The 24,931-nt window shown below is 39.8% G+C and overlaps 1 protein-coding gene across 1 annotated transcript in view; it reads right to left on the bottom strand.

The window, feature by feature from the left end:
• PRKCE (protein kinase C epsilon) overlaps window positions 1-24,931 on the bottom strand; it is a 465,721-nt gene that overhangs the window by 307,222 nt on the left and 133,568 nt on the right. The window contains exon 2 of the mRNA XM_073672057.1: window positions 7,164-7,227. Coding sequence (XP_073528158.1) covers window positions 7,164-7,227 — 64 coding nt within the window. The remainder of the gene's footprint in view (window positions 1-7,163; window positions 7,228-24,931) is intronic.

Below are 24,931 nucleotides of genomic sequence, written 5' to 3' on the forward strand. Positions count from 1 at the left end.
AGAGCGCAGACAGGTAGAAGAGGTACTGGAAACTGCAGATAGACTGGGGATGTCCTGAAGACCATAGACAGGCAGCAGAGGTACTGGAAACTGCACGCAGGGAGCAGAAGCATTGAAAGCCGCAGGCAGACCAGAGACATCCAGGAGACCACAGGCAGGTAGCAGAGGTCATGGAAGACGAGTAACAGGTAGCAGAGGTCCTGGAAAACCGGGAGCAGGTACCAGAGGTCCTGGAAGCCAGAGGCGGACAGGAGGCATCCTGGAAGCCGCAGGCAGACAAGTAGCAGAAGTCCTGGAAGTCTGGGAAGAGGTAGCAGACAGAACTCCGGAGCAACTAGAAAAGTCTTATTACCAAGACACAGCGTGTGTCTTGGTGGGCCGGATATAGGTCTGGATAGATGATCACATGGGAGCACGCCAGGCTACTTGCAAAGCCCAACGTGGAGCACAAGAAAGTTTAGCAGACTGGGGTGTAGGGAGCAGAGTCCAGACCGGAGTGTAACACCCTGATTCCAGTGAAGTTTCTCTTGCTGGTGTACATGTTGTCATTTTGATTCAATCACTGTTTTCTCTACTGCAGATCAAGCAGTTCTCTGAATGCAGAGCTGTGTATAACCGTCTACACCACTGACTGGCAGCTTTCACTGTAGACTCTGTATTGACAGAATGCTGCTGATCAGTGGTGGTGCAGGCTTACATAAAGCAGTTGACAGACACCTAGTCATGTAGTGATAATATCCTGATGATAAAACACTTATTGTATTGAAACGGCAACACATGGCCTAGTAAGATACAAGGTCTAAGCCCCTACATCATGCTTCTCTCGGATTACATATAAAACAACCTGCTGACAGATTCCCTTTAAAGCCACGTGCAAACCACACTTCTTATGCATATAAACACTGTTAAAAATAATTTAGGACAAGGAAATACTTGAATTAATGGTGAACCTGAGAAGCATAGTGACTGATATAGTTTTTACAGTTTTTTTACAAGAAACCCTAAAAAGAAAAATTACAAACAATTTTAGCATTCAGGAATTCAAATTTTTTTATACATGCCCCAATATTAAGAGAATCTATCCTGCTACTTGGTAATCCAGGGCTCGAGTATACACTCAGTGACATTTATTTCAGCAGTTCCCGCTGAAGTGCTATGAAGCCAGGTGGGATCATTAATCTCCTATAATAAACTATAAAAGACACACGGCACTTTCATATGATCAAAACTCAGACCGACAAGCATCATCGACCTCTACCTACTCTGAAATCTCGGCAGCTGCCAAATGTTCCATTAGGTAACTGGGATGGCGCCAAATGAGCTCCGTGTGGCCAAGAAGGTCCAAAATATTGTTTAAATCATTTTAAGACACTTTTTTTTAAAGGATTTATAAAAACAAACAGACATAAAAACATGCAATAAAAAAAGTCCTGTTTCTGGGAAACCTGACTGACAACCGATATGGCCTGAATTACAAATCCTACAATGGTTGTCACGCAGCATTCTTAGCCTTATAAGAGGCCAAGAAGTCTAAATCAGTGCTGTGTTCACACGGTGTCTATTAGACGCCGGCGCAGCTGGTGAGTTTTCCTAGGCAAAACTGATTCAGGAAAATGCCAATGGTCGTTTACCAAAAGCGGCTTTGCCGGTAGCTTTGCTGTTGTTCCTGCGGCTGGTCAGCTGCCACCTTCTTTTGCTCTATACTGGGTAGAGGAAAGGGAAGCCACCCTAAACAATGAGCATGTCATTTCTGTTAACCACTTAACGATTTCCGAACCCTGAAGAAGTTAAAAGAAGTGACATAAGACAGAACATGTGCACAGCAATGTCGTTTTGACATTGCTGTGCATTGTGTTCATTTTATGTGGCGCTTTTGCAGTGATTTTTCAGACGAATTCTATGTGGAATTTGCTTGTAAAAAGTCACCGTGTCCACTTAGTCTTATTTTGCTGAGTTTATGAAGCCAAAAACTGAGTGGAAATTCCAAGTTTTTCGGAGCTTTGAGTTTTTGATGAGGATTTGGAGAGTTTCTGTCCAGAATGCAGCTGAAAAAGACATTGTATGCGCATACACTTAGGCTATTTGCAAACGTAGATTTTTTGCTGAGTTTTTAGGCTATTAGTGGAAAAAACTAATTCTAGTCCAAAAATGCAAAACTCCTCAAAAACGTGGGAGTTTCTGCTCCTTTTTTTGCAACAAAAAATCAGCAAAAAGACTCCGTGTGCACATAGCCTTAGAGTTGGAAACTTTCCTGGGCAAGTATGATGGAAAGGGAAAGACTGAGCTGACAGATGTCAGACAAATAATTGCCCGATAAATAAGTAATATCTGTGGGCACACAAGCCAACTTTCTCAGATCATACAAAGGCTCCCAGAATATTGTAAGACCTCGCACACCCCAGGAAGATTTGGTAAATTTTCCTGGCGCCGCATTAGCCTCATAGTACCTCCAGAAAGCAAGTGCTCCCAGGAGATCTAAACGCAAATTTAGGCATCATTCAGACTCAGACAAAGTGGTTTGAGTGTCATCCATGTAATTTTTTGGCGGACACATGGTCCAGCTCTATAGATTATAATGGGTTCGTTTTCTATCAGTGAAAAACACAGTCATAACACTTATTTAAAAAAGTGATGTCTGAATGGGGCCTTTGGCTATGTGCAGACGGAGTCTTTTTGGAGGAGAAAGTCTACATTTTTGAGGAGTTTTGAGATTTGGAGGAGGGTTTGGAGAGTTTCCACTCAGTTTCTGCTCCGTTTCTTCTCCAAAAACTCCTCGAAAAACCCTGTTTGTTCATAGCCTCAGGAGACTGTAAATGGGATGTGGGCAAAGATGGGATGTGGCCTGGAAAATGGGCAAGGCTACAGGAACATTTCTAATTATGACATTACATTACGGTGAACCTTTCTTTTTCCATCGATGTCTTTGATGAGGTTTTGGAGCTTCCTACCCAAAAAAGAAAACTTTAACAGGCCTGCAACTTACCATGAATATGTCATTTTTATCTGGTGTAAATGCCGCTGTTCTCCTGAATCCGGCGTGGTCTTTCTTTTGTTCCTGCCCCTCTCCGTTCCGACATATAACCTTCTTTTCCCTGTATGTAAATCCAGTCTTTTTAACTAAGTGGGCGTGTGCCTTAACTCTTTTCTATAGAGGTCTTTTTGAGGACCACGCCTACTTGGCTGTAAAAACTAGGTTTATATACAGGGAAGAAAGGGTCATATCTCAAGAATGGAGAGGAGCAAGAACAAAAGAAAAACAACGCCGGATTCGGGAGAACAGCGGCATTTAGATAGGGTAAAAAAAAAAATCATATTAACGGAAAGTGACAGGTCCTCTTCAAGATATATTAGGAAATTGATTAGCACAGAATTACAACTTTTTTTAAATTAAAAATACTTTGTATTCAAGGTCAAATATTCACTTTTATGATAAACAGTAAATGTTAGAAGCTTAATCGTGTTTACATAAGACTTTTGCAGACTTTTCTAATCATCAATGTTAATGTACATGGAAACTTTCTGACATGTTTTGTCCTTATAGCACCTCGGCTCTGGGCAGAATGGTTGCAGGTGGCTGATCTATGGCAGAAATGCTTTTAGACAAGTTGTGTATTTTTACTGTGGCAGCGAGCTGGGGGATCTTGGCAGATTACAGTGAGCTTAGACAGGGCATAATTAATAGACTTTGTATTTTCTTAGGCCACATGAAATAAAAGTAATATCTCGAGAACACTTGGCATGGATTCAGAATATGAAGACTTTCTTTTTATGGCGTTATGCTATTGTTCTAATCTAACCCTAACGATATTAAATTCACCTACACGTCTTTAAACATAAGAAGTCCAAAATATAAGATGCTGTAAAATTAAAAGTAGGAGCGTAAATTCACTTTTGAACAATGGTCCAGGTCACTTCTTTTTACTGCTTTGCAGCTTTCAAAGCCTGAAGCGCTAAAAAGAAGCTCAAAAAGACTTAACATATGAACAGCGAGTCCTTATGATATTGCAGTATACATGTTTATTCTTTTTAGCATCTTTTAAGTGCTTTTTTTGTGTGTGTGTGCACGTACCCTTATACATATACTGCAACTCAGCCCCATTTACAGAAATTGAAAAATGCTGCAATACCTAACACAGCCCATAGACAAGAGTGGCGCTGTTGTCTGCTTAATTAAGCTGATGTGTTGCGGTGTCAGGAAGCCCGAAATACTCTGATCCTCTGCACCTATTTTCTGTAGGGGTGACACGCATCGCCCTCAACACCACCCTGTGAAGTCTAAGGCCAATCCCAAGCCTCAGATTGACCTCAGATGCCTACATGGAGGAAGAACAGAAAGTTGCTCAGAGGGCTTTGGTGGAAGTGATGTAAGAAGAGGGCAAGAAAGATGAGTATAAAGGTTTTTGTTTTTTTTAAGTCTAACCCCTTCCTCATTGTACCTGGGGCGGTTTCAATTTCGGCCAAAATTGTTGAGACTAAAGCCCACCATACACATGAGATGACTGCTGGCCAAACAATGCTTTGGCCAATCGATCAGTCATCTCAGGCGGTTCTCCCTTGTTCAGCCAAACCCTTATGTCTTCTCTATGAGAGAGCTGCAACCTGACATTTCTCATGACGGATCATCTCAGAAAGACCAAAAGGATCGTCAGTCCAAAATCGGACATGCTGGATCCTGATCTACCTCAACAATCAGCTGTCAGGAGTCCCCATATAGATTAGACAGTTGGCTGAACCCCATCAGTATTAGTGGGCTCAGCTAACATTAGTCTCATGTGTATGGGGGGCTTAAAGGTGTATTCCCTACTCCAAGATCCTATCCTAATATGTAGTAGGTGTAATAGTAATACTATTAGCAAATACCTCCAATTAGAAATGTAGTATAGTTCTTCTGATAAGCTTTGCAGCTTAAGGTTAGGTATCCATGGTTACAACCACTCATATAGTGACAGTTACTTAGCTGTTACTGGTCGCAACCATGGATACCTAAGCTACTGCAATGCCCTGCACATAGCAAATCAGAGGAACTATACTAGATTTCTAATTGGACGTATTTGCTAATATTATTATTACACATACTACATATTGGGATATGATCTTGGACTTCGGAATACCCCTTTAACTTGAATCAGCTGGCCAAATGTGAGTGAATCTCAGGAGATAAGTCCCTGGTTAATGCACAATCTGACCATATCAGAAGTATCTCCACTCCACCCTCAGGTAGAGTTCATGCTATAATCTTCTTCCAACAACTATTAGCCAACACACAAATTCACAAGTAATATATATTATTTAGAATTATTTTTGTGCATCACGGGTTAAAGTGCCCAAAAAGCAAAGTAAAAAGTCATCTGGCGTCTTCCAGTTACAAATAATATCCCGTTAATACCTCTGAAGAACCAAATCTGGAATTTGGCCAAGGGTTTTGGGTTGTGCTTTTCTAAAGACAGTGTCTCGAAAAACCACGGAGAGGCTTAGCACTGTTAGCGATACCTAGAAACAGCCGGGAATTATTCTGCATCGTGACATAAAGTTGCTAAAATGGGAATCGAGGAAAAAGTCCATAAACACTAGCTGTCAAAGTTAGGAAAACAAGATCCATTCATGAGGCGGAAGATTACCATTAACTATTTGTTAACAACTTTGCACTGTATTAAACAGGAGTGTAAAAATCACACCAAAGGCCGGGCGAGAAGTGCAAAGCGCACCCGTTTAGCCAAGCCAAGGAGCTGGCACAAACATCTCTACAGCAGATGGCGGCTGTGAATCAACCACGTTACATAACAATTGCTTTTCTAATTATGTGGTACACCACTCACATCCAAACCGGGAACTGTAAGGAATCGCCAAAACAAATACCTCAGAAATAATTAGCATCTGAGGAACAAGGACAAAATCCCAGCGACCCCAGTTTTTTCTAAGGGTTTTTTTTTTTTTACTTTCCCAGTACATACTTATTCTTTTATGCATCCTTAAGGTCATGTACACATTTATATCCATTTTTATTGCTCTGTAAAATATGAAACAACTTTGCAAACAGTCTAAGCATGTCCTACCGTTTTCTATCTACAGCTCTCAAGCAGAACTTGGTGTCTCCATGGCTACAGACTACACACAAATCTTGTGTAGTCTGATGAGCGCAAGTCTCGTTATTACAGTTTGCCTAGGGTGCTCGGGTACGCACTGAGTATCGCGGGTGTTCAAGTGATATGTTCGAGTCCCCGCGGCCGCATGTTTCGCAGCCACAAAACAGGAGGGGATTGCCCGAGTTAGTCAGGCAATCCCCGCATGCACCCGCGATACTCGGTGCATATTCGAGCACCCTCGGCAAACTTGAGTAAACAGCACTTGCGCTCAACACTAGTCATAATCTCTTTCATCTGCCTTCTACTTTTTTGTAGCTTACTGACTAAATACCATCGCAAAAAAAAGGAGACAGGTGGGAGCATGACTGCAGGATCAGACTACATGGGTATTGTTTGTAGTCTGTTACCATGGAGACAGTTTTCTATTCAAGAAGACTAAGCAAAGCTGCATCATATTTTTTATTTTAAATTAATTGGAACAATAAAGATATATAGGTATGGGGGATACACATACTTTTAGGTTGGGAGAGTTCACAGTTACCAGGTACAATTAAACCATTCACTTGGAAAAATGCAAACCTTTTGTTAATTGTAATGCACATATACACATAAGTAAAACAAATACCAGAAAGGCGCCAATGGTAGAGTGTGATGGACCTGTCCATACACCCTAAAGAGGTGGACCACTGCAAGAGATTCTGAAAGACAGCAGTTCACACTGGTGGGCCTTGTCTATACTTTCTGCAAGTTCATCAGACAACCCTTTTAATGAGCATGATCTCCTAAAATCCAAATTACAAGACCACAGATTCTCCTCCTCTGTCAAGAAACCATTTTACCCTTTTTTTTCAGTTATATCTCTTTGGTAAAGCCACTTAAGCAAAACTCTGACATCTCTAGACTGAGTTTGTGTGAATCAGATCGCAGCCTACTTTGTCCACATCACAGCTAGGTATAGTTCAGATATACAAAAAGCTCAGATATACAAAAGTAATCCAAATACATTCCCGAGCATTCTTTTAAAAGGACTGAGCACTACAAGTGTCACTTTGATAAGGAATTTATTGAGAAAGCACTTACCTTCCCCTGAGGAGCCAGAGAGATCTATCACTACGTAAACTTTTCCTTCTGGTTCCAAGTCAATCTGCAAATGATAAAACGAATATTTAGTTTGATATATGCATTCGAAACCCCTTGGAAATTTCTTAATTTAACAAAAAAAAAAGTATTTTTAAGTACGGGAAAGTGATAAGGACCTGAGCACTAATTTGCCGCCTTATTCTAGAATGTATAAGTGTACTATCGACCATCAATACAGGAGTGACCACAAGTCATCCAAGAAAGTATACTTGGGTAACTAACCTTCTACTAGAGAGTGATAATTACAGGATAGTCACAGCATGAACAAGGTGTTCCGATTTCCCCTGGCCAAACACACAATAGCACGCTCATTCGGCCATCAGCTTATCTCTCTCGACCTCCCCATAAATAAGAGCACTCGTGTTTTCTAAGGGAAGAGCAGAGAAAGCAGCAGCTCGACAGCTCTGAGGGCTTATGTCTCGATGGGACGTGAAAGTTCAAACCCAACCGTTATCTCCTTGACATTGTCTGGTGTAGGACAGTTGGAAGACCCCAACCCCATACACATTAGACTGTCAGCCAAACCTGCCAACATCGGGAGGGTTCAGACGGCTTTAGTCTAACGTGAATGGGGCCCAAAGGCTCTTTTCATTCAACCACATTCCTGTCGCAATTTAGAACCCAACTTACGTCATCATTGTCCTCTACTTTTGACCCCAGGGGTCCTAGTTGCTGCAGCCAAAACATAGACTGTAAAACCATCCAAAAACACAGTGGACAAATATGTTTTTTTTTAATCAGCAGATTAATACAACATTAATACCTGTCATTAATGTGCTTGATCACAGGATCGAGGTGAGAATTGCATTGCGCATCCAATTAAATACTTTTGATGAAAAAGGGAGCTCAGAATAGCCAGAAAAAGGTGTTGGAAAATCTTGTGACTGCTGTAGTCTTCCTTTTTTTATTTCAATAATTATTGCTATTTTTGGTCTTGGTTTACTGATTAAGCTGAAAAACTGGAGGTATAAAAAATACAGTATATGTCATCAAAAGCTAATAAAATCAGAAACTGATCAATTCTAGAGTGGAACATGAAGACAGCATGGAAAGCTTTTTTGTCAGACTAAACCATTGCCATGGGCTGCAATAAACATCATATACATCCCAACCTCAATAAGTAATAGGTGCTGATTCCATTTTTAGGACTCCCAGCTATAAGAAGGAGAAAGGTCCTCTTCTCTCCCGTTCACAATCCAGAAATAAAGAGACCATGGATTCAGCTTTCTCCATTGTAGTTTATGCAAGATGCTAACACAGTCAAGTGTTTCACTTCTCCCATAAACTCCAACGATTATGGCAGGACTCATGCAAGGCTACTTCTTTACTTCATCTACTCCTTACGTAGATGATGACATGATCACAGAAGTGGCCACCCAGTGACCCATTAATACGTGCCCTTACCTACGGAGCTACCAGACACTCCTCTACTCCCTAACATGGAAAATACGCTTGAGCAGTCACCAGACACTGCAGGCATGTCTTCGACCAGACCATTGCCGCACAGAAAAATGTGGCATATTGTATGGGGTCTCTGGGTCTCAGATTGCGCACACTTGATTTAGGGGTTAATCACAAGAGGTACAAAATCTTATAGGTCAAGTAATGTTTCCTAGGGAAAATTATTGCTAATTAGCTCTCCTCCAAGAGAAAAAAACTGTCCATAAGGTCCATGTCAGCAGTCTATTGATGGGTGTCTCTCTTGGTGGAAACTCTGGTGTAACGTATGTCCTTAGTCATGCTGCAAGACTAGTTTTAACGTTGGACACTGACTTATAGGGTAGCTTCCTCCATTAGGTTACACTAGATCCTAGATAGACAACTCAATTTCTCCAGAAAGGGAGCAAATTTATATATTCAAGTCTGGATATGACTGGTGATGAGAAAGCTAAATGTTTTTGTGTCCAGCATTATTTGCCCACCAGTCTTCTCCTTGTGCTCTTTATTTTCTGTCTTGGAACAGATTGTGAAAGAATTGTTGTGTGGACGCTCATAGGACAATCTGTTGAAGACACAACTGAAGCAGCCAAAACTGTGCACCGGACCAACACACATCAGAAGACAACCAGATCTTCCCAAACACAAAACTGATTAATACCAATTTAGACTGTGATAACAATAAGAAGCCGGTCAAAGAGGTAACTGTTTTCTTTTTTTTGTAACTACACAAACTATTTAGTAATTTTGGCTAAAGGAAGTCTATTACCAGTATGTTATCGATCAACTTGAAGGAAAAAATGAAGATAAGTGAAATTAGCTAGATCAAATAATATCATCAGAACTACTCATTATTTAGACCAACTATGCCCACATAACAGGTGCCGAAGATTGGACGGACGTCTACAAGACACACAGGAGGAATAGAAAATTCATCAACTACAGGAAAGGTACAACATCTAGTCCACCTGACTAAACGAGCATCCCATGAAAATAGTAATATCACCACAATAACCAAACAAAGAATGTGTCCTTACTGACCAATTACTCTCCGATAATATCCGGCTCTCCAACCATGATCTCCTGGACAGGACACATAACGGGAAAAAGGTGAACCCTACTGATGTATTTACCGATTTAGAGGTCAGTAGATATTAAAAAATCACATCCATGCAAACACCTTCACATGTACCAATGTTCCCCTAATTACTGGTTCCGAAAGCAGAAAATACCTTGGAAATCATAGATCACCCATATGGGACTACATGGAATTCACAGCATAGAACACAATATGGGACTCATAAGTAAGTTTAGTGAACTCATACTTTACGAATACATAATACCATATATACATAAGTATTTGGAAATTATATGCCCATATGGAACACCATAAAGATCTTATAAGTAAGAGGAACGTAAGGCCCCCATACACGTTAGGTAGCTGTCAAATGAATTCAACCAACAGCTATTTCTCTGTATTCCTCCATATTTAGGAAGCCTCGAACTGACTGAGCACTTTTGTGTTCTCTACAGTAAGAGGGAGCCACGGCCACATTCCTCTGGCAGCAGATTATCTCTAGGGAGAACTAAAAGATCGGGCATTGAAATTTAAGAGACCGAAACCTTCTGTCCTCATTATCAACTGTTGGGGGAGAGCCGGGAGGCCCCCCATACACATAAGACTGAAGTCTAATATGCCTTTAGACAGTACTTGTTGGGGACACCATATGGAGCTTACACAAGAGTACAAGGAACTCATACCGCTCCTCTATGTAACACTATATGAAATGCATGCGGTAGACAAGAATCCCATATGATATCGATATGTAATACTTTGTGAAACTTATACGAATCTGCAAGGAACTCATCAAGTTCTCCTATTATGAGGGAATCTGGTAGTAGATTCATGTAGAATCAGACTGACTGTGTTATTGGCAGCCGTGTACATTTAACTCTGAGACGCTGCGGTTTCTCAAAACTTTAAAAATTCGGTCGTGGGACTGTGCAACTATGACTGGTCTGAGGCCACTTCTTCCACCACTTTTCCCTAGGCGGACCAATCTCTCCATGTACACATATGTAAGAAGAGACCTGTCAGTCTGGGGGAGTGGGGTGTGGAGAAGCCTTCAGGGACCCACCACAGACTAGTCATCTGAGACACATAGTACCATGGCCGGCTTTTCAAAGAAAGTATTTTTTTTAAAGTCTCATATGGCACCATACAGAAGTACAAGGAACTCATTTCCTTTCTAGGCCATGTTTCAGAGAATATGAATGATAACAAAAAACTTTTTCTCCACTCATGGTTATTGGTCGGGTGAAGCCATTTATTGTCAAACTACAGTGTTTTCTCTTTTTAAATCTTAATGACAACCAAAAACATCCAAATGACCCTGATCAAAAGTTCACATACCCTGGTGATTTTGGTCTGATAACAAGCACAGAATTTGACACAAATGGGTTTGAATGGCTACTAAAGGTAACATCCTCACCTGTAACCTGTTTGCTTGTAATCAGTGTGTGTGCATAAAAGCTGAGTGAGTTTCTGGGATCCAGACAGACTCTTGCATCTTTCATCCAGCCACTGACGTTTCTGGATTGTGAGTCATGGGGAAAGCAAAAGAATTGTCAATGGATCTATGGGAAAAGGTAGTTGAACTGTATAACACAGGAAAGGGATACAAAAAAGTATCCAAGGAATTGATAATGCCAGTCAGCAGCGTTCAAACTGTGATTAACAAATGGAAAATCAGGGGCTCTGTAAAAACCAAACCACGGTCAGGTAGACAAACAAAAATTTTGTCAAGGAAAATTGTTCGGGATGCAAAGAAAAACCCACAAATAACATCAGCTGACATTCAGGACTCTCTGAAAACTAGCGATGTGGCCATTTCAAGATGCACAATAAGGAGGCACTTGGAGTGATGAGACCAAAATTTAACTTTTTGGCTACAACCATAAACGTTACATTTGGAGAGAGGTCAAAAAGGCCTATGATGAAAGGAACACCATTCCTACAGTAAAGCACAGAGGTGGATCGCTGATGTTTTGGGATGTGTGAGCTAGAAAAGCACAGGAAACTTAGTAAAAGTTGAAGGAAAGATGAATGCAGCACGTTATCAGCACATACTGGAGGCAAATTTGCACTCATCAGCCCGGAAGCTGCGCATGGGACATACTTGGATGTTCCAACATGACAACGATCCAAAACACAAGGCCAAGTCGACCTGTCATTGGCTACAGCAGCACAAAGTTAAGGTTCTGGAGTGGCCATCGCAGTCTCCTGACCTCAATATCACTGAGCCACTCTGGGGAGATCTCAAGCGCGCAGTTCATGCTAGACAGCCCAGGAATTTACAGAAACTGGAGGCTTTTTGCCAAGAAGAATGGGCAGCTTTACCATCTGAGAAAACAAAGAACCTCATCCACAACTACCACAAAAGACTTCAAACTGTCATTGATGTTATAGGGGGCAATACACAGCATTAAGGAATGGGGTATGTGAACTTTTTATACACAGAATACATAACCCATGTGGAACTCATGAATTCCAAAGATTCTACCATAGAGAACGTCACGTACATCCTCGCTGATGGATCTCATGCACCGTAAGAGTACATCTAATTCCTTAATGTAGAAAATAAAATTAAAGAGAAATGATCAATTTTGCGTGGCTAGGTTTTCCTGCATTATTTAGCGTGGCTTCGTTTTCATGCATATTTTAGCTGCAGTGCGGAATTTCCTTACAACTTTTAGGTGCCTGCTTCAGTGACTATTTTAGCAATGCAAAACCTTTCTACAAAGAGCGAATGTTGGAAACCCTTCAAGCTCTCACATGTCCTAACATTTTATCAGCTAACGACAAGGTAACCAATTCTCATTAGTAACAGACACTCGGTATGGAGAAAGCCTCGCACAAAGCCGAGCTTAGATTTGTTGTTTTAGTATCAGGCACAGCTACACATAATCCTAAAAAGAAAAATGCATTCACTCTTATTGTTAATAATAGACACCATTCATTTCGATGATGTAGCAAAGACTACAGCTGCCCTAGAAAGTACAAGGGCTCAGGTTTCAACCATTACAAGGCACCCAAGAGGAAAAATACAAGGATAAAAGGAATCTAAAGTGCAGATTAACACAAGAAAGGGAGTCATCGTTAATGTATAATTATTAAAATAATTCTTAAAATAATTATACGGGATTTAAATTTTATTTCGTCCTTATTTTTCATTCGCTGTGCAAAGATCCATGGAGCTAAAAAGAAAGTTCCATTAATGGAGCCAAAAATTAAAAATAATATTGCACAAAATGCATCATGTTACACGACTATCATTTACAAAAAAAAAAGATAATAAAGAGGCTCCAAAAAAAGTTTGACTTATAAATTGAAAACATAAAATGGGATATATTGTATCCCAAGGACGGAGCACATTTTAGTAAGGTCAGGTTGGATCACAATGATTCACGCAAAGATTAGAATTTTGTAAATGAATTTAAGAACAAAAACAAACTGATGCATTTTGTAAATTACCTACTGATAATGATCTGCTATTGAAAGGCAAAAAATAATAATAATAATAAAAAAATTAAACAAAGGAAAATAAATGTTAACTTGGATTAGTGGATTAATTTTAATTGATACCAGAGAACCCACTGTTTGAAAAATTTGGCAGGATCAAAATGAAAGAGCTTGCAAGTGTATGGTCCTTGTTTAGGAAACTGGCCACCTATGATACACTACAGAGGTGGTCGGTAAGGATTTTTAATGAAAGAAAAATTGCAAAGTTGCTTCTTTTTATAAGTACTTCGCAATTTTACACATTTAACATGATGAGACAACACCTTTAAAGGGGTTGTCCAGGACTTTAACATTGATGGCCTATCCTTAGGATAGGTCATCAATGTCTGATTGGTGGGGGTGCGACACCTGGCACTCCCGCTAATCAGCTGTTCACTGTGTCGGCGGCGGCTGGAACTGCTCAGTGGCAGAGCTGCACAGCTCCGTCGACTGTATAGTGGCCGCGGCCGGTATTGCACATCTTACTCAAAATCAATAAGGGGTGTATGTGTAGTACCCAGCTGCGGCCACCATTCTGTCAACGGAGCTGTGCAGCTCCGTAACCGAGCAGTTCCTGCCGCCACTGACACCAGGAACAGCTGATCAGCGAGAGTACACCAACCAATCAGATATCGAAGACCCATCTTAAGGATAGGCCATCAATGTTAAAGTCCCGGACAAACCCTTTAAATATATTCACGATCTTCATAATGCTATGCACGCAGATCCCTAAGATATTGTTGCTAGTATGTGACTAATTTGGCTTCCCGATGCGCACAGCCCTGTATGTATTATACGACGAGCCTACCATGGACTGTATAACAATTTATTCAATCATTTTTATAAAAACTTTTTTCTTTTGTGTAAAGTTGATTTACTTTTTTTAGTCCTATAAAAGTCCAAATTTTTGTACACATTCTAGTGGCAAAAATATATATATTTTTTTAAGCTTTTAAAGTATCCACAGTTTTTTCTAAATAAGACAATTTATTAGTTCCAGGATGTGTTAATCTGAAAGCTTTTTAAATACTTTCTGAATTGTATCATCTTCCAAAAGCACCCTCCCTGCTATTACTATGACTACAAAAACATAATATAGAAAAAACTAACATATACTTGATGTGCAAAGAAAATGTACTAGAAACAAATAAAATCAAATTTTACAGATATTTTGGATGTGATTTTCTGAGATTAGCAAAAGAGGTTTGCTGTTTCTCCAGAGACACTGTTTCATTTGAAAGAATCTGAGCTGCAATACCAGATCCAACCCGTAGACAAGGGTGGAGCTGTGTCTGAGAAAACAGCTAAGGTTCTGTTCACACAAGCATTTTGTAATTCCCTTTCTCAGTTCCATTCTAGGAAAAGAGAAACAGAATTAATGCAGAGGACGGATCTGTTACATAATGGATGCAAAGCACCAGAAGGACCCCATTAACTATAATGGGGTCTGTCTGATTTCTGTGATGGTATTTGTTATTTTACTAGAAGAAAGAGTGCAGCAGCAGCTGTTGGCAGGAACGTATTACCATGCATTTCATCAACTGCAATCTGAGGGCGAAGATCTGCAGTTAAATTGGCACCAAGCACATGCAGATTTTTTTTGCATTTTAGTATTTGTGTAATGATGGTGGTGCGGCCTACGGATACAACACCCTTTATCAAGGCGTGCAGAATTATTTGGCAGGTTGGTTTCCTCAGGCAAAATGGGTCAAAGATTTAACTGAGTCTAAAAAGTCTTACAGAGGGATGCAGCACTACTGAAATTGCTAAAATATTGGTGCGATCACAGAACCATCATAAGTTTTGTTGCAAATAGTCAACAGGGTCACAAAAAACGTGTTGAGAAAAAAAAAAGCACAAAAACTGCCAAAGATTTGAGAAGAATTAAACGTGAAGCGACCAGGAAGCCATAATCCTCATGTGCTGTCATATTCCAGGACTGCAACCTCCCTGGAGGCTCAGAAGTACAAGGTGTTCAGTGCTCAGAGACATGACCGAGGTAAGGAAGGGTGAACCCGACCACCACTGAGCAAGACACAGAAGTACAAGGTGCTCAGTGCTCAGAGACATGGCCAAGGTGAGGAAGGCTGGACCCAACCACTACTGAACAAGACACAGAAGTACAAGGTGTTCAGTGCTCAGAGACATGACCGAGGTAAGGAAGGGTGAACCCGACCACCACTGAGCAAGACACAGAAGTACATGGTGCTCAGTGCTCAGAGACATGGCCAAGGTGAGGAAGGCTGGACCCAACCACTACTGACCAAGACACAGAAGTACAAGGTGTTCAGTGCTCAGAGACATGGCCGAGGTAAGGAAGGGTGAACCCGACCATTACTGAGCAAGACACAGAAGTACAAGGTCTTCAGAAATACAAGGTGTTCAGTGCCCAGAGACATGGCCGAGGTGAGGAAGGCTGAACCTGACCATTACTGAGCAAGACACAGAAGTACAAGGTCTTCAGAAATACAAGGTGTTCAGTGCTCAGAGACAGGGCCAAGATGAGGAAAGCTGAACCCGACCACCATTGAACATGACACAGAGGGGGAAACGTGAAGACTTGGCCAATAAATATCTGGAGAGTTTTCAAAGGTTTTATGGACTGATGAGATGAAAGTGACTCTTGACAGACCAGATGGATGGGCTCGTGGCAGGATCAGTAATGGGCACAGACCTCCACTTCCACTCAGACACCAGCAACATGGAAGTGGGTCCTGCTATGGGTTGGGATTATTAAAGAAGAGCTAGTTGAACCTATTTGGGTTGAAGATAGACTCAAAATCAACTCCCAAACTTGTTATCAGTTTTTAGAAGACACTTTCTTCAAGCAGAGGTACAGGAAAAAGTCTGCATCTTTTAAGAAAACCATGATCTTTCTGCAGGACAATGCTCCATTGCAGCATCGAAGTCTCCACTGCTCGGCTGCCAGTAATGGCCTTTAAGATGAAAGAATAATGACTTTGTCCCTTCCTCTACTGACCTAAAGCCAATTGGGAACTTGTGGGCCCTTCTTAAACTGGATATTTACAGTGAAGTCGAAAAGTCACTTCTCTGATCAGTGTCTGGGGCTGTGGTTGGTGCTGCCCGAAAAGTTGATGGTCAGTAGATTAAGAAACTGACAGACTCCGGAATGGAGTTTATGACTGTTATTGAAAAGAAATGAGGCTATCTTGGTCATTGATATTTTTTAAAATGTATTTTTGTACATTTTAGCTGTCTGGTTATTATTCTCACTTTCACAGTTGAAAATAAGAAATTGAGATGAGAAATTTTTCACTTAATTGCATAATAATCCTGCACTGTCGTTCAATAATAAAATGAATCATCAAAAATAAATGACTTAATAATTCTGCACACATTGTATGTTCCTTCACCATTTTCGCAGTCAAGTGTTATCAAAAACAGCAATATCCTTTTTCTCAATGGATAACGGGGAGATGTTGAGTAACAGCTCAACTGAAAAATTGTACGCTAAAAATGGATTCATAAAAAACCTGTATTTATTATCTGCACAATTTTCATTCCATAACACAAAATAAAAAAAAGAGGAATCTCGTACAATCCATGTGCGGTGAAGCTCCCATTTTTTTCCTACAGTACTTTTAAGCAAAATCCCCTTTTGATCAGAAGAATGGCCTAAACCTCTTAGGTTCCAGAACACTATTATTAGACATAAAGGCTCTCATGCAGATCCTTTTAAGCCTTATAATGACAAGTAGAAATTATGACTAAGCTGCATGCAGCATGGCGCTAAGCTAAAAAAGATGGAGACATTTCTATTCAGGCTCAATCCACGGAGTGTGTAGGAGGCTGAATTCTTTGTGCAAGAAAACCTCACTTCCTTAAAAAAAAACACCAAAACAAACCAACATAAAAATAAAAATGTGCGCGGTGGACTTGTATGATGACAAACCAACCACAATACAACTAAGGAATGTGACAAGTGAGAAGAAGACCACTATCCAAAACCTCAAAATGCAAATATTTGGTATTCATTTTCCTGATTTGGTGGTGTCACCATTTTTTGGACAACATTTTTGTACTTTCCATTTTAGGAGGTTTTTTTTGTTATATTGTCAATGTGACTGATAAGGAAATATATTAACTACAAATAAGTCTCTTAAGCCAGTGAATATTTGCATAGCTACCATGAACATCAGGAAACAAAGAGCTCAAGTCCGGTCATGTTGATTCTATATCCCAACAAAAATGTTGAATATGCATAAACCTGTAAAAAAAAAAAAAAAAAGTACTGTACATTGTTGCTACATATATGACTATTATAACTGACACGGAAATAAGAATAATTTTCCTTTTGGGGAAAAAAATGATCAGGAAGAGGCAATCAAGAGTTTGCCATCTTTCATAATCCTAAAGGGAATTCATCACCTTGTTTTAAAAATATACAGTGAAGCGTTTTGTTTTATTCTCTAATCAAGTTCTATTAAAGGGTTTATCAAGAATAATTCTATTTTTTTACTATGGTCCTAAAAACTAAAAGGCAATTAGTTGCTAACAGAGGCAATTATCTATTGTACACGCCACCGGCTCAGAGCCGTCACTGCTGTTTCACATCAACAGAGTAGCTCTTCTTCTTCTGATCTGTTGATAGGTGTGACTGCCGATGTTGCACTGATTGACAGCCGCCTCCCCGCACTTAGGCAGCGGGAAGCCGGCTGTCAATCAGCAAGACATCAGCAGTGACGCAGCTATAACAGTCTCTGCTCTTCTGGGAAGACTTTCTAAATGATTTTGGAGGTGTCTATGGGAATCGTTACCCCTTCATCCAGAAGAGCATTTGTAAGGTCAGACCCTGATGCTGAGGAGAGGCCTCCACTTTTCACCCACAAGTGATGGAGAAATATTTAGGAGGGAAGAAATGTCATGATCGGACTTGTTACACCGGAGTCTCCTGTTACAGGATGATGATGGTATCAATCAGCACTTTACCGCCAATAACCTGAATTCAATTATTAAGAATTATTTACCCATTTTTTATCAATATAATAAACATTCCCTTTAAGAGAATAACGCTGCCTACCACTGTATATGGAATGATGTAGACAAAATAGGTGGATTAACTCTGCCCAGGATGCAACCTCTCTGCAATGACCATCACATTAGCAAGTAAGACATGCAGAACCAGTGAGGGTCACTTTCTCTCCTGTAAGTTTCAGGACCTTGTTGTGGTGGTAAGAATTCCATCAAAATAAAATTTGGCTAATTTGGCGATTTGATTAACTCCCTTTTGTACGGCACTATATATACATAGGCGGGGACTTAGAACATACTATAGACTAGTCGGACAGGTGGGTGGCAGCTTCTCCCCGCCTGCTGACCTGGAGTAACAGGTCTCTGCATATACGTGCACGTGTAGCAAGTTAGCAAGTTATCACCTACCTTGTTGACTGCAGGGGGTCCCAAAGCTGGTCTGGAGAATGGGACTCTGCAGAGCCCTGTGTGAATGGAGCGGCGGTTGAGCATGCACACTATGCCTTCCTTCATTGCCTACGGAATTGACAAAGATAACCAAGCACTGCACTTAGATATCTTCAGAAGTCAAACAGAGACTGAATTGGGCGTTGATGGGCATGCTCGGCCGCCACTCCCTTCAGATACAACACTTCAGTGTCCCGTTCTCAGGATCAGGTGGGGATCCTACAGTTGAGACCCCCAGCAATCAATGAGTTATCCTCACGATCACTATATTCTCCCTAAAAGTCAATGAGTAACTCCTCATTCACACATCCATTTTATCTTTGTGTACCAGTAAAATTGGACCATTTTTCATCGGTGTTGTGGATGCAATTTTCATCCATTTTTCATCCGTCTATCTGTTTTTACCATCAGTGCTGCATCCGTTTTTCTTGTATGCAAATAAAACAAAAAATACTTAAATAATAAAAATCCAAGGTTTTCCTACCTATTAAATAGTAAAAAAAAACAGTACTCAGATGACATACAAATAGAATCTGAGTGGCATCAATGTTTTTAGTGACCCATTGATTTGAATATATGAGTTTGATCCATGTCTCCATTTTTTTCTTTTGGAACACTTAGTCCGTAAGAAAACACGGACATGTGAACAGCCACAAAGACTAAAATGGGTACGCATTTTATCCGTGAAAAGTGGACGTCTGAATGAGACCTTGCTTGCAGCTCTATAGTTATTATGTCTAGATGGATGCTCTAAAGTAAAACAATGCATCTACTCTTGCAGCGCCTCCGGCAAGGTTCTCCCATGTTTTTTGGCATCTTAAAGACTAAGACAAATATAAATACATCCTTGAAAATTATTACAACCACTGACAATATGATCATATAGTTATTTGACTGTATTAAAATGTGTACGTAGCTTTTAGAGATTCTATGTAACATCTATGCCCGGTTCTGGCATCGAAAATGTGCAAGTAGCTTGGAACAAGACTTGAAGCCGTGAGATAGCTCCTTGAAGGGGAATATTATTTCAGGCTTCATCTAACACACAACGTAACGGCCCATCCACAGTAGTTTAAGTCAAACCAACAAGAATTAAAATACTCAGAGGATGCATTCTATATGAAGAGCATGTCTGGGCATAATGTGCAGCGGAGCAGAATAACATTAATCCTCGATAGTTCTGTCATTTTAGCCAACGTTGCCAGGAAGTGAAGGATGCGCAGATATGCACATGGCTCTTATTGTACTTATCATAAATTCTCACTTGTAATTTCTGACACTGACATAATAAGTAAAATCATTTTATAGATGTCATGGACTAATCACTAATATTAGTTTCTAGGCTTGTTTCCTAGGGAAAAAAAACAAACTTGTATACTCGAGTCTTGCTGAACTTTGCATTTTGAGGGCAAATTCCCACCAGGCCCTTTCATGAAAATGATCCGTGAAATATTTTTCCAGGAAGTTCTTTTAGAAAAGAGACTTTAAAATTCACAATCACAATTTATTACTCAGTGAAAAACTGATTTTAATAGAAATTACATAGGTTAAAAAGTTAGGCAAAAGTTTAGATATTTGTCTTCTCACTCAACCCCCAGTCCTTATCCCCCACCCAAAAAATGGTGGGTAACCTGTACTTTTTTTTGCCTTAGTGGTATTAGTGCAAAAAATGAAATTGGCCAATGTTACTTAAACGTCTAAACCCCCGCCTATCCGTTGGCCACCAGAAATGATGAAGTCCATCACATTCAGCCACCTGACCACTCACTACTGCCACTGACTTCCTTCATTACAATTTTTAAAAAGGGTTATAAAACCCTTTTAATAATAAATGTGGGTAATTGAGTACTAGAGATAGCCAAGGTCAATAAATTGTGAATGAAGTTTTACAATGAGGAAAGAAACCCAAAAACATTTTTTTAAATCCTAGTAGTACATTTTCTCCTATCCCAAGCTGAAGAAGACAGAACTTAGCTGGGTTGGTTTCCAATGCAGGAAGAGCAATGGAGTTGTCAAGCGTCTCCTTCACTTACATTAGTACCAGAGGAAGGGTAGTGTCACGGGTGTGTCAGGTGTAATGGACTGTCGCTCTGGATCTGGCTGTAGAAGGTCACTGCGCTTGGTATTGCAGACACCTTCTTAATCCTTCTTCTTTTAAGACCCAGAGGCTGATTGACACACCCTTGCATGGGAGTTAAAAACTCTCAGTTTGCTCCAGGGAATCGCCGATGATACTTCTATGTACAGGCTTGGAGCACTAGCTGTTGGCTGGCTTCTTCTCTGGTGCCCTTGGAGGGTAGTTGGCGTTACTCCTCTGCTGTCTGCTGAAGCTTAGTTAATTCCCTTTGTCTACCTTGTTGTCTTTAGTTTGTAGTGGGGCCTGACCAGTGCTCACCCCTCTCCCTCCCTATAGAGAGCCTAGCTCTAGAGATATACAGGGTCTAGGGTCCTGCTCGGCGATAGGTGTGAAACCAATATAGGGACGGTAGGGTAGGCAGGGTGTTATCAGATCTGCCTAGGGGTCTCCACTCCCCCTTTCCCTAGTGTTTGGGCTCCCCCCCATCTTCGCTTCGTGTTGCACTTAGTCTTTCCCACACCTGGCGTGACAGCTAGAGGGAGATAAAATGCCAAACATGTGTAACTGATATAGAAGATTTTTCATATGAGAGAATTGTGATATGGGACAAAAATGGATGAAGGAAGAGAAGGATAACGTAATTACCTAGCCTGGTTTTAATAATTTCTTAACTTTAAGGAGGACCTGTCAGCAAGTTAAAAGTGTTCTGTTTTGCTCTTATTTTATTCCTGCCGATTGCCTGAGTACTCAGTTTTTGTTTTTCTTTGTTGTGTCAAACGGTTCCAGAGATATGAGACTTTTTATTTAGTGCTAATTTTTATGGTCTTTCCAAGGGGGCGTGGATCACAGGGGGAGAGCAGCCTAAAGCCACGCCCCTAGAGAATCCGGTGTGCCACGCCCCCCTAGTAAGGCCCATAAAAATTAGTACTTAATAAAAAGGCTATTATATCTAAAACCATATGGCGGATTTAAGAAAAACAAAAAAGAGAGTATTCAGGGGAGCAACAGGAATAAAATAACAGCAAAAACGGGACACTTTTGACCGGCTGACAGGTCCTCCTTGAAGCTAAGAAATGTATTAAAAATTATAGACATGATAAAATAACAGAAAAAAAATGGTCACTTTTGACCTGGTGACAGGTCCTCCTCAAAATCCACTTCAGGGAAGATTAAACGATCAATCATCATCTGTCTACTGCAGATTCATTTGAAAAACTGTGTTTGTATTTCAACCTAGATCACCAAAGCCTTACATTAAAAGGTTGTGGGAAAGATACTTTACCATCAGAGTTGAAGTGGAAAAAGTTCAAAATATCTAAGTAAAGACAATAATATAATAAAGTCAATAAACGGCGAATGTGAGCTAATGTATGACAATCACAAAATAAGTTCACGTTTTTTTTTTTTTCCTTTTAATGCAGTTTATTTTTGGATGGAAATTTATAATGTTTGGATAGTGATGTCACCAGATCAAAGTTGACGGTTTATATAAAAATAGATATCTGACATTACCAGTGGAATCATTCGCAGCGTTCTCTTACGTGGAGCGATTCTACATCCTTTCCAGTTATCCATCTTTTTATAATACATCTAGCTTCTTTAAATATAACTATTGATGACATTACAGGACTGCGGCTCAAACTAAGCGCTGAGTCAGTAAAGGAGCTGTTTCAGATAAAAAAAAGAAACGTAATGTGCCGCAGCCTTAAAGCATCTGGGATGGTCCCGGCAGACCATCATCGATCAGTTGGTTTTATTGTAGGAGAGTTTGTGCTGATGTGTTAATATAGTGTGACATACTGCAGCTGCAGTTGGAGTTTTATTCTATACGCCAAGAAAAAAAACTTTTATTATTTTCAACCTCATTCGAGGGTTTCTCCACTAACATCCATTCACCAGTAATATATTAAGTTTCTAAGAGATCTGTATTTTTAAACTCCTGGGTCACTTCAGTAAAATAATTCAATCCTTACACGTCTTTATTCTGCAAATTCCAATGAATCTGAAATAACCAACTTAAGATTTCACTGTACGGGAGGGTATGAAAAGTCTCATTCTTATCACAAGGCCAGAGTTATGCTTTTATTCTTAAAGGGGATCTTTCAATTGAATTTTTTATGTAAACTGAGTTCCTCTTCCAATTGCTGATGCTCCACTGATTCTGGAACAGTTTTTCTTTTTCTTCTCTGCCCCTCAGTTCCAAAGATATGCTCTCAGAAATAATGGAGCAAATTTGCCCTTCAACTAACTGGGTGTTTACCAGACTACTTCTCTGTGGGCATGGTCATGTTCTGATTGGCCAGCATCAGCGGAGAAAAAGTAAACGCCCACAGAGAACTTCTGTGGTACACGCCCAGTTGATTGAAAGGAAAATTTGCACCATTATTACTGGGGCCAATAACTTTGGAATGGAGGGGCACAGAAAAAAAAGAAAAACTGTTCCAGAATTAGTGGAGCAGCGGCAATTGGATCAGATACTCAGTTTAAAATAAGTCTTGTAGCAATTTTTTGTTTCTGATTTTTCATTTTTCCTTCCCTTTCTTCCAGTAGCTATTTTAATCTTTACCACTGACACAGCCGTGTCAGCTTGCTTATAGGACGAGTTGTAGACTTGAATGACACCATTTTCTTTACCATCTAATATACAAAAAAAAACAGGAAAAAAAAACAGGAAAAAAATTCCAAGTAGGATAAAGAGGTAAAAAATGCAATTCCGCAATTGCTTTTTGGATATTGCCTTTACAGCGTTCAATGTCACCTGGCAATATGATTCTTCAGGTCAGTAAGATTACGGCAATACAAAAATTGCATAGTTTTTTTAAATTATTATTTTAGTGGGTAAAAAAATTCAAAACATTATAAAAAAAAAAAATGGATTTCATACCATTTTCTGTCGATAGAGCTGTGTGAGATGGCAGGTTTATTAATACCATTTTGGGGTACATATGATGTTTTGATCGCTTTTTTTATTGCACTTTTGGAAAAGGGCGCACAACAGCAAAAAAACTAAGCTACATAAAACTTATGAATATAAATTTGCAATTGCAAACAATATATTTTAAAAGTTCCATAAAAAATTGAATATTTGGTCTCAAGTATTTCCTTAAGTTGTATTCTTTGGATTGTAAACCTAACTTTGTGATATGGATATCGTGATATTAGTAAATATGTTTTCTTTGGTTAAAAAAAACAAAAAAACTAAATTTCTGTAGTTTCAAATTGTTTTTCTAGTTACGGTGTTTTACTGTATGGATTAAATATTTTGATGTTACTTTTGGTAGATTGTACTTTTTTGGAGAAGACAACACCAGAAAAGTTTATTTTATTTTTTTTTTTAATGTAAACTGGGAATCTTTATATTTTTTAGATTTTCAAAACCTTTTTTCTTTATTTTTCATTTCCTTAGGAGACTTGAACCTGAAATCCTTGGTTTGCCTGCCCTATATACTGCAATTCTGCTGTATGGCAGTACATAGTGTGCTAGAGTAGGGAGACAGGAGTACCAAGATGGCAGCAATGGTAATTCATCGAAGCCCTGTGATTTTGCTTTGAGGGGGGCTGACGGGAGCCAGTGCATCGTTCTGTTTAAATGCCGCTGTCAATAATTTCCAGCAGCATCTAAATGGTTAACAGCTGCCGTTACAGGCTCCACACATGTAGACTCCAACACTGATATACAGTTACGTCGCTATGTGCCAAATGGTTAAAGATGCTAAATTATATCCCGTGGTTCTTGCTGCCAGAGGACTCAGACCATCCATGGTCATCCGTTTGAGCCTCGCCTGATTATTTTATTTCTTTCTCATTAATGGAGATATATTTTAATGTTTGTGGCTGGTTCCCAAGCATATGTGCCTAATTTTAGGATTTAATGTAAGACCTTGGATGCCTTTAAAAAGTGTTTGAAAAACTTAGATTGTCTGATAAAAGTAGGGACAATCTCCTTGGGCAATGGAATAATTGGACCAAGCTCATCTATAAAACTTTGATATATATACTGAAATAAATGACTGGACCTTTGCATGTACATTTACAATTATTCATTTACTTATACTGATTTGTAAAATATATTCAAGATGCATTACTACAATTGCAAGACTTTTCCCTTATTACCGCCCAACTCCTTTTCCCCTCCAAATTCCTCCTTCCTCTTTCTTTCGCCTTTTGTAATTATTCTTGCTAATTTTGTTTAAA

This window comes from Phyllobates terribilis, unplaced genomic scaffold, assembly GCF_046119375.1.
Source record: "Phyllobates terribilis strain yellow unplaced genomic scaffold, ASM4611937v1 Scaffold_3__8_contigs__length_932513732, whole genome shotgun sequence".
In the NCBI taxonomy this organism is placed as follows: Eukaryota; Metazoa; Chordata; class Amphibia; order Anura; family Dendrobatidae; genus Phyllobates; species Phyllobates terribilis.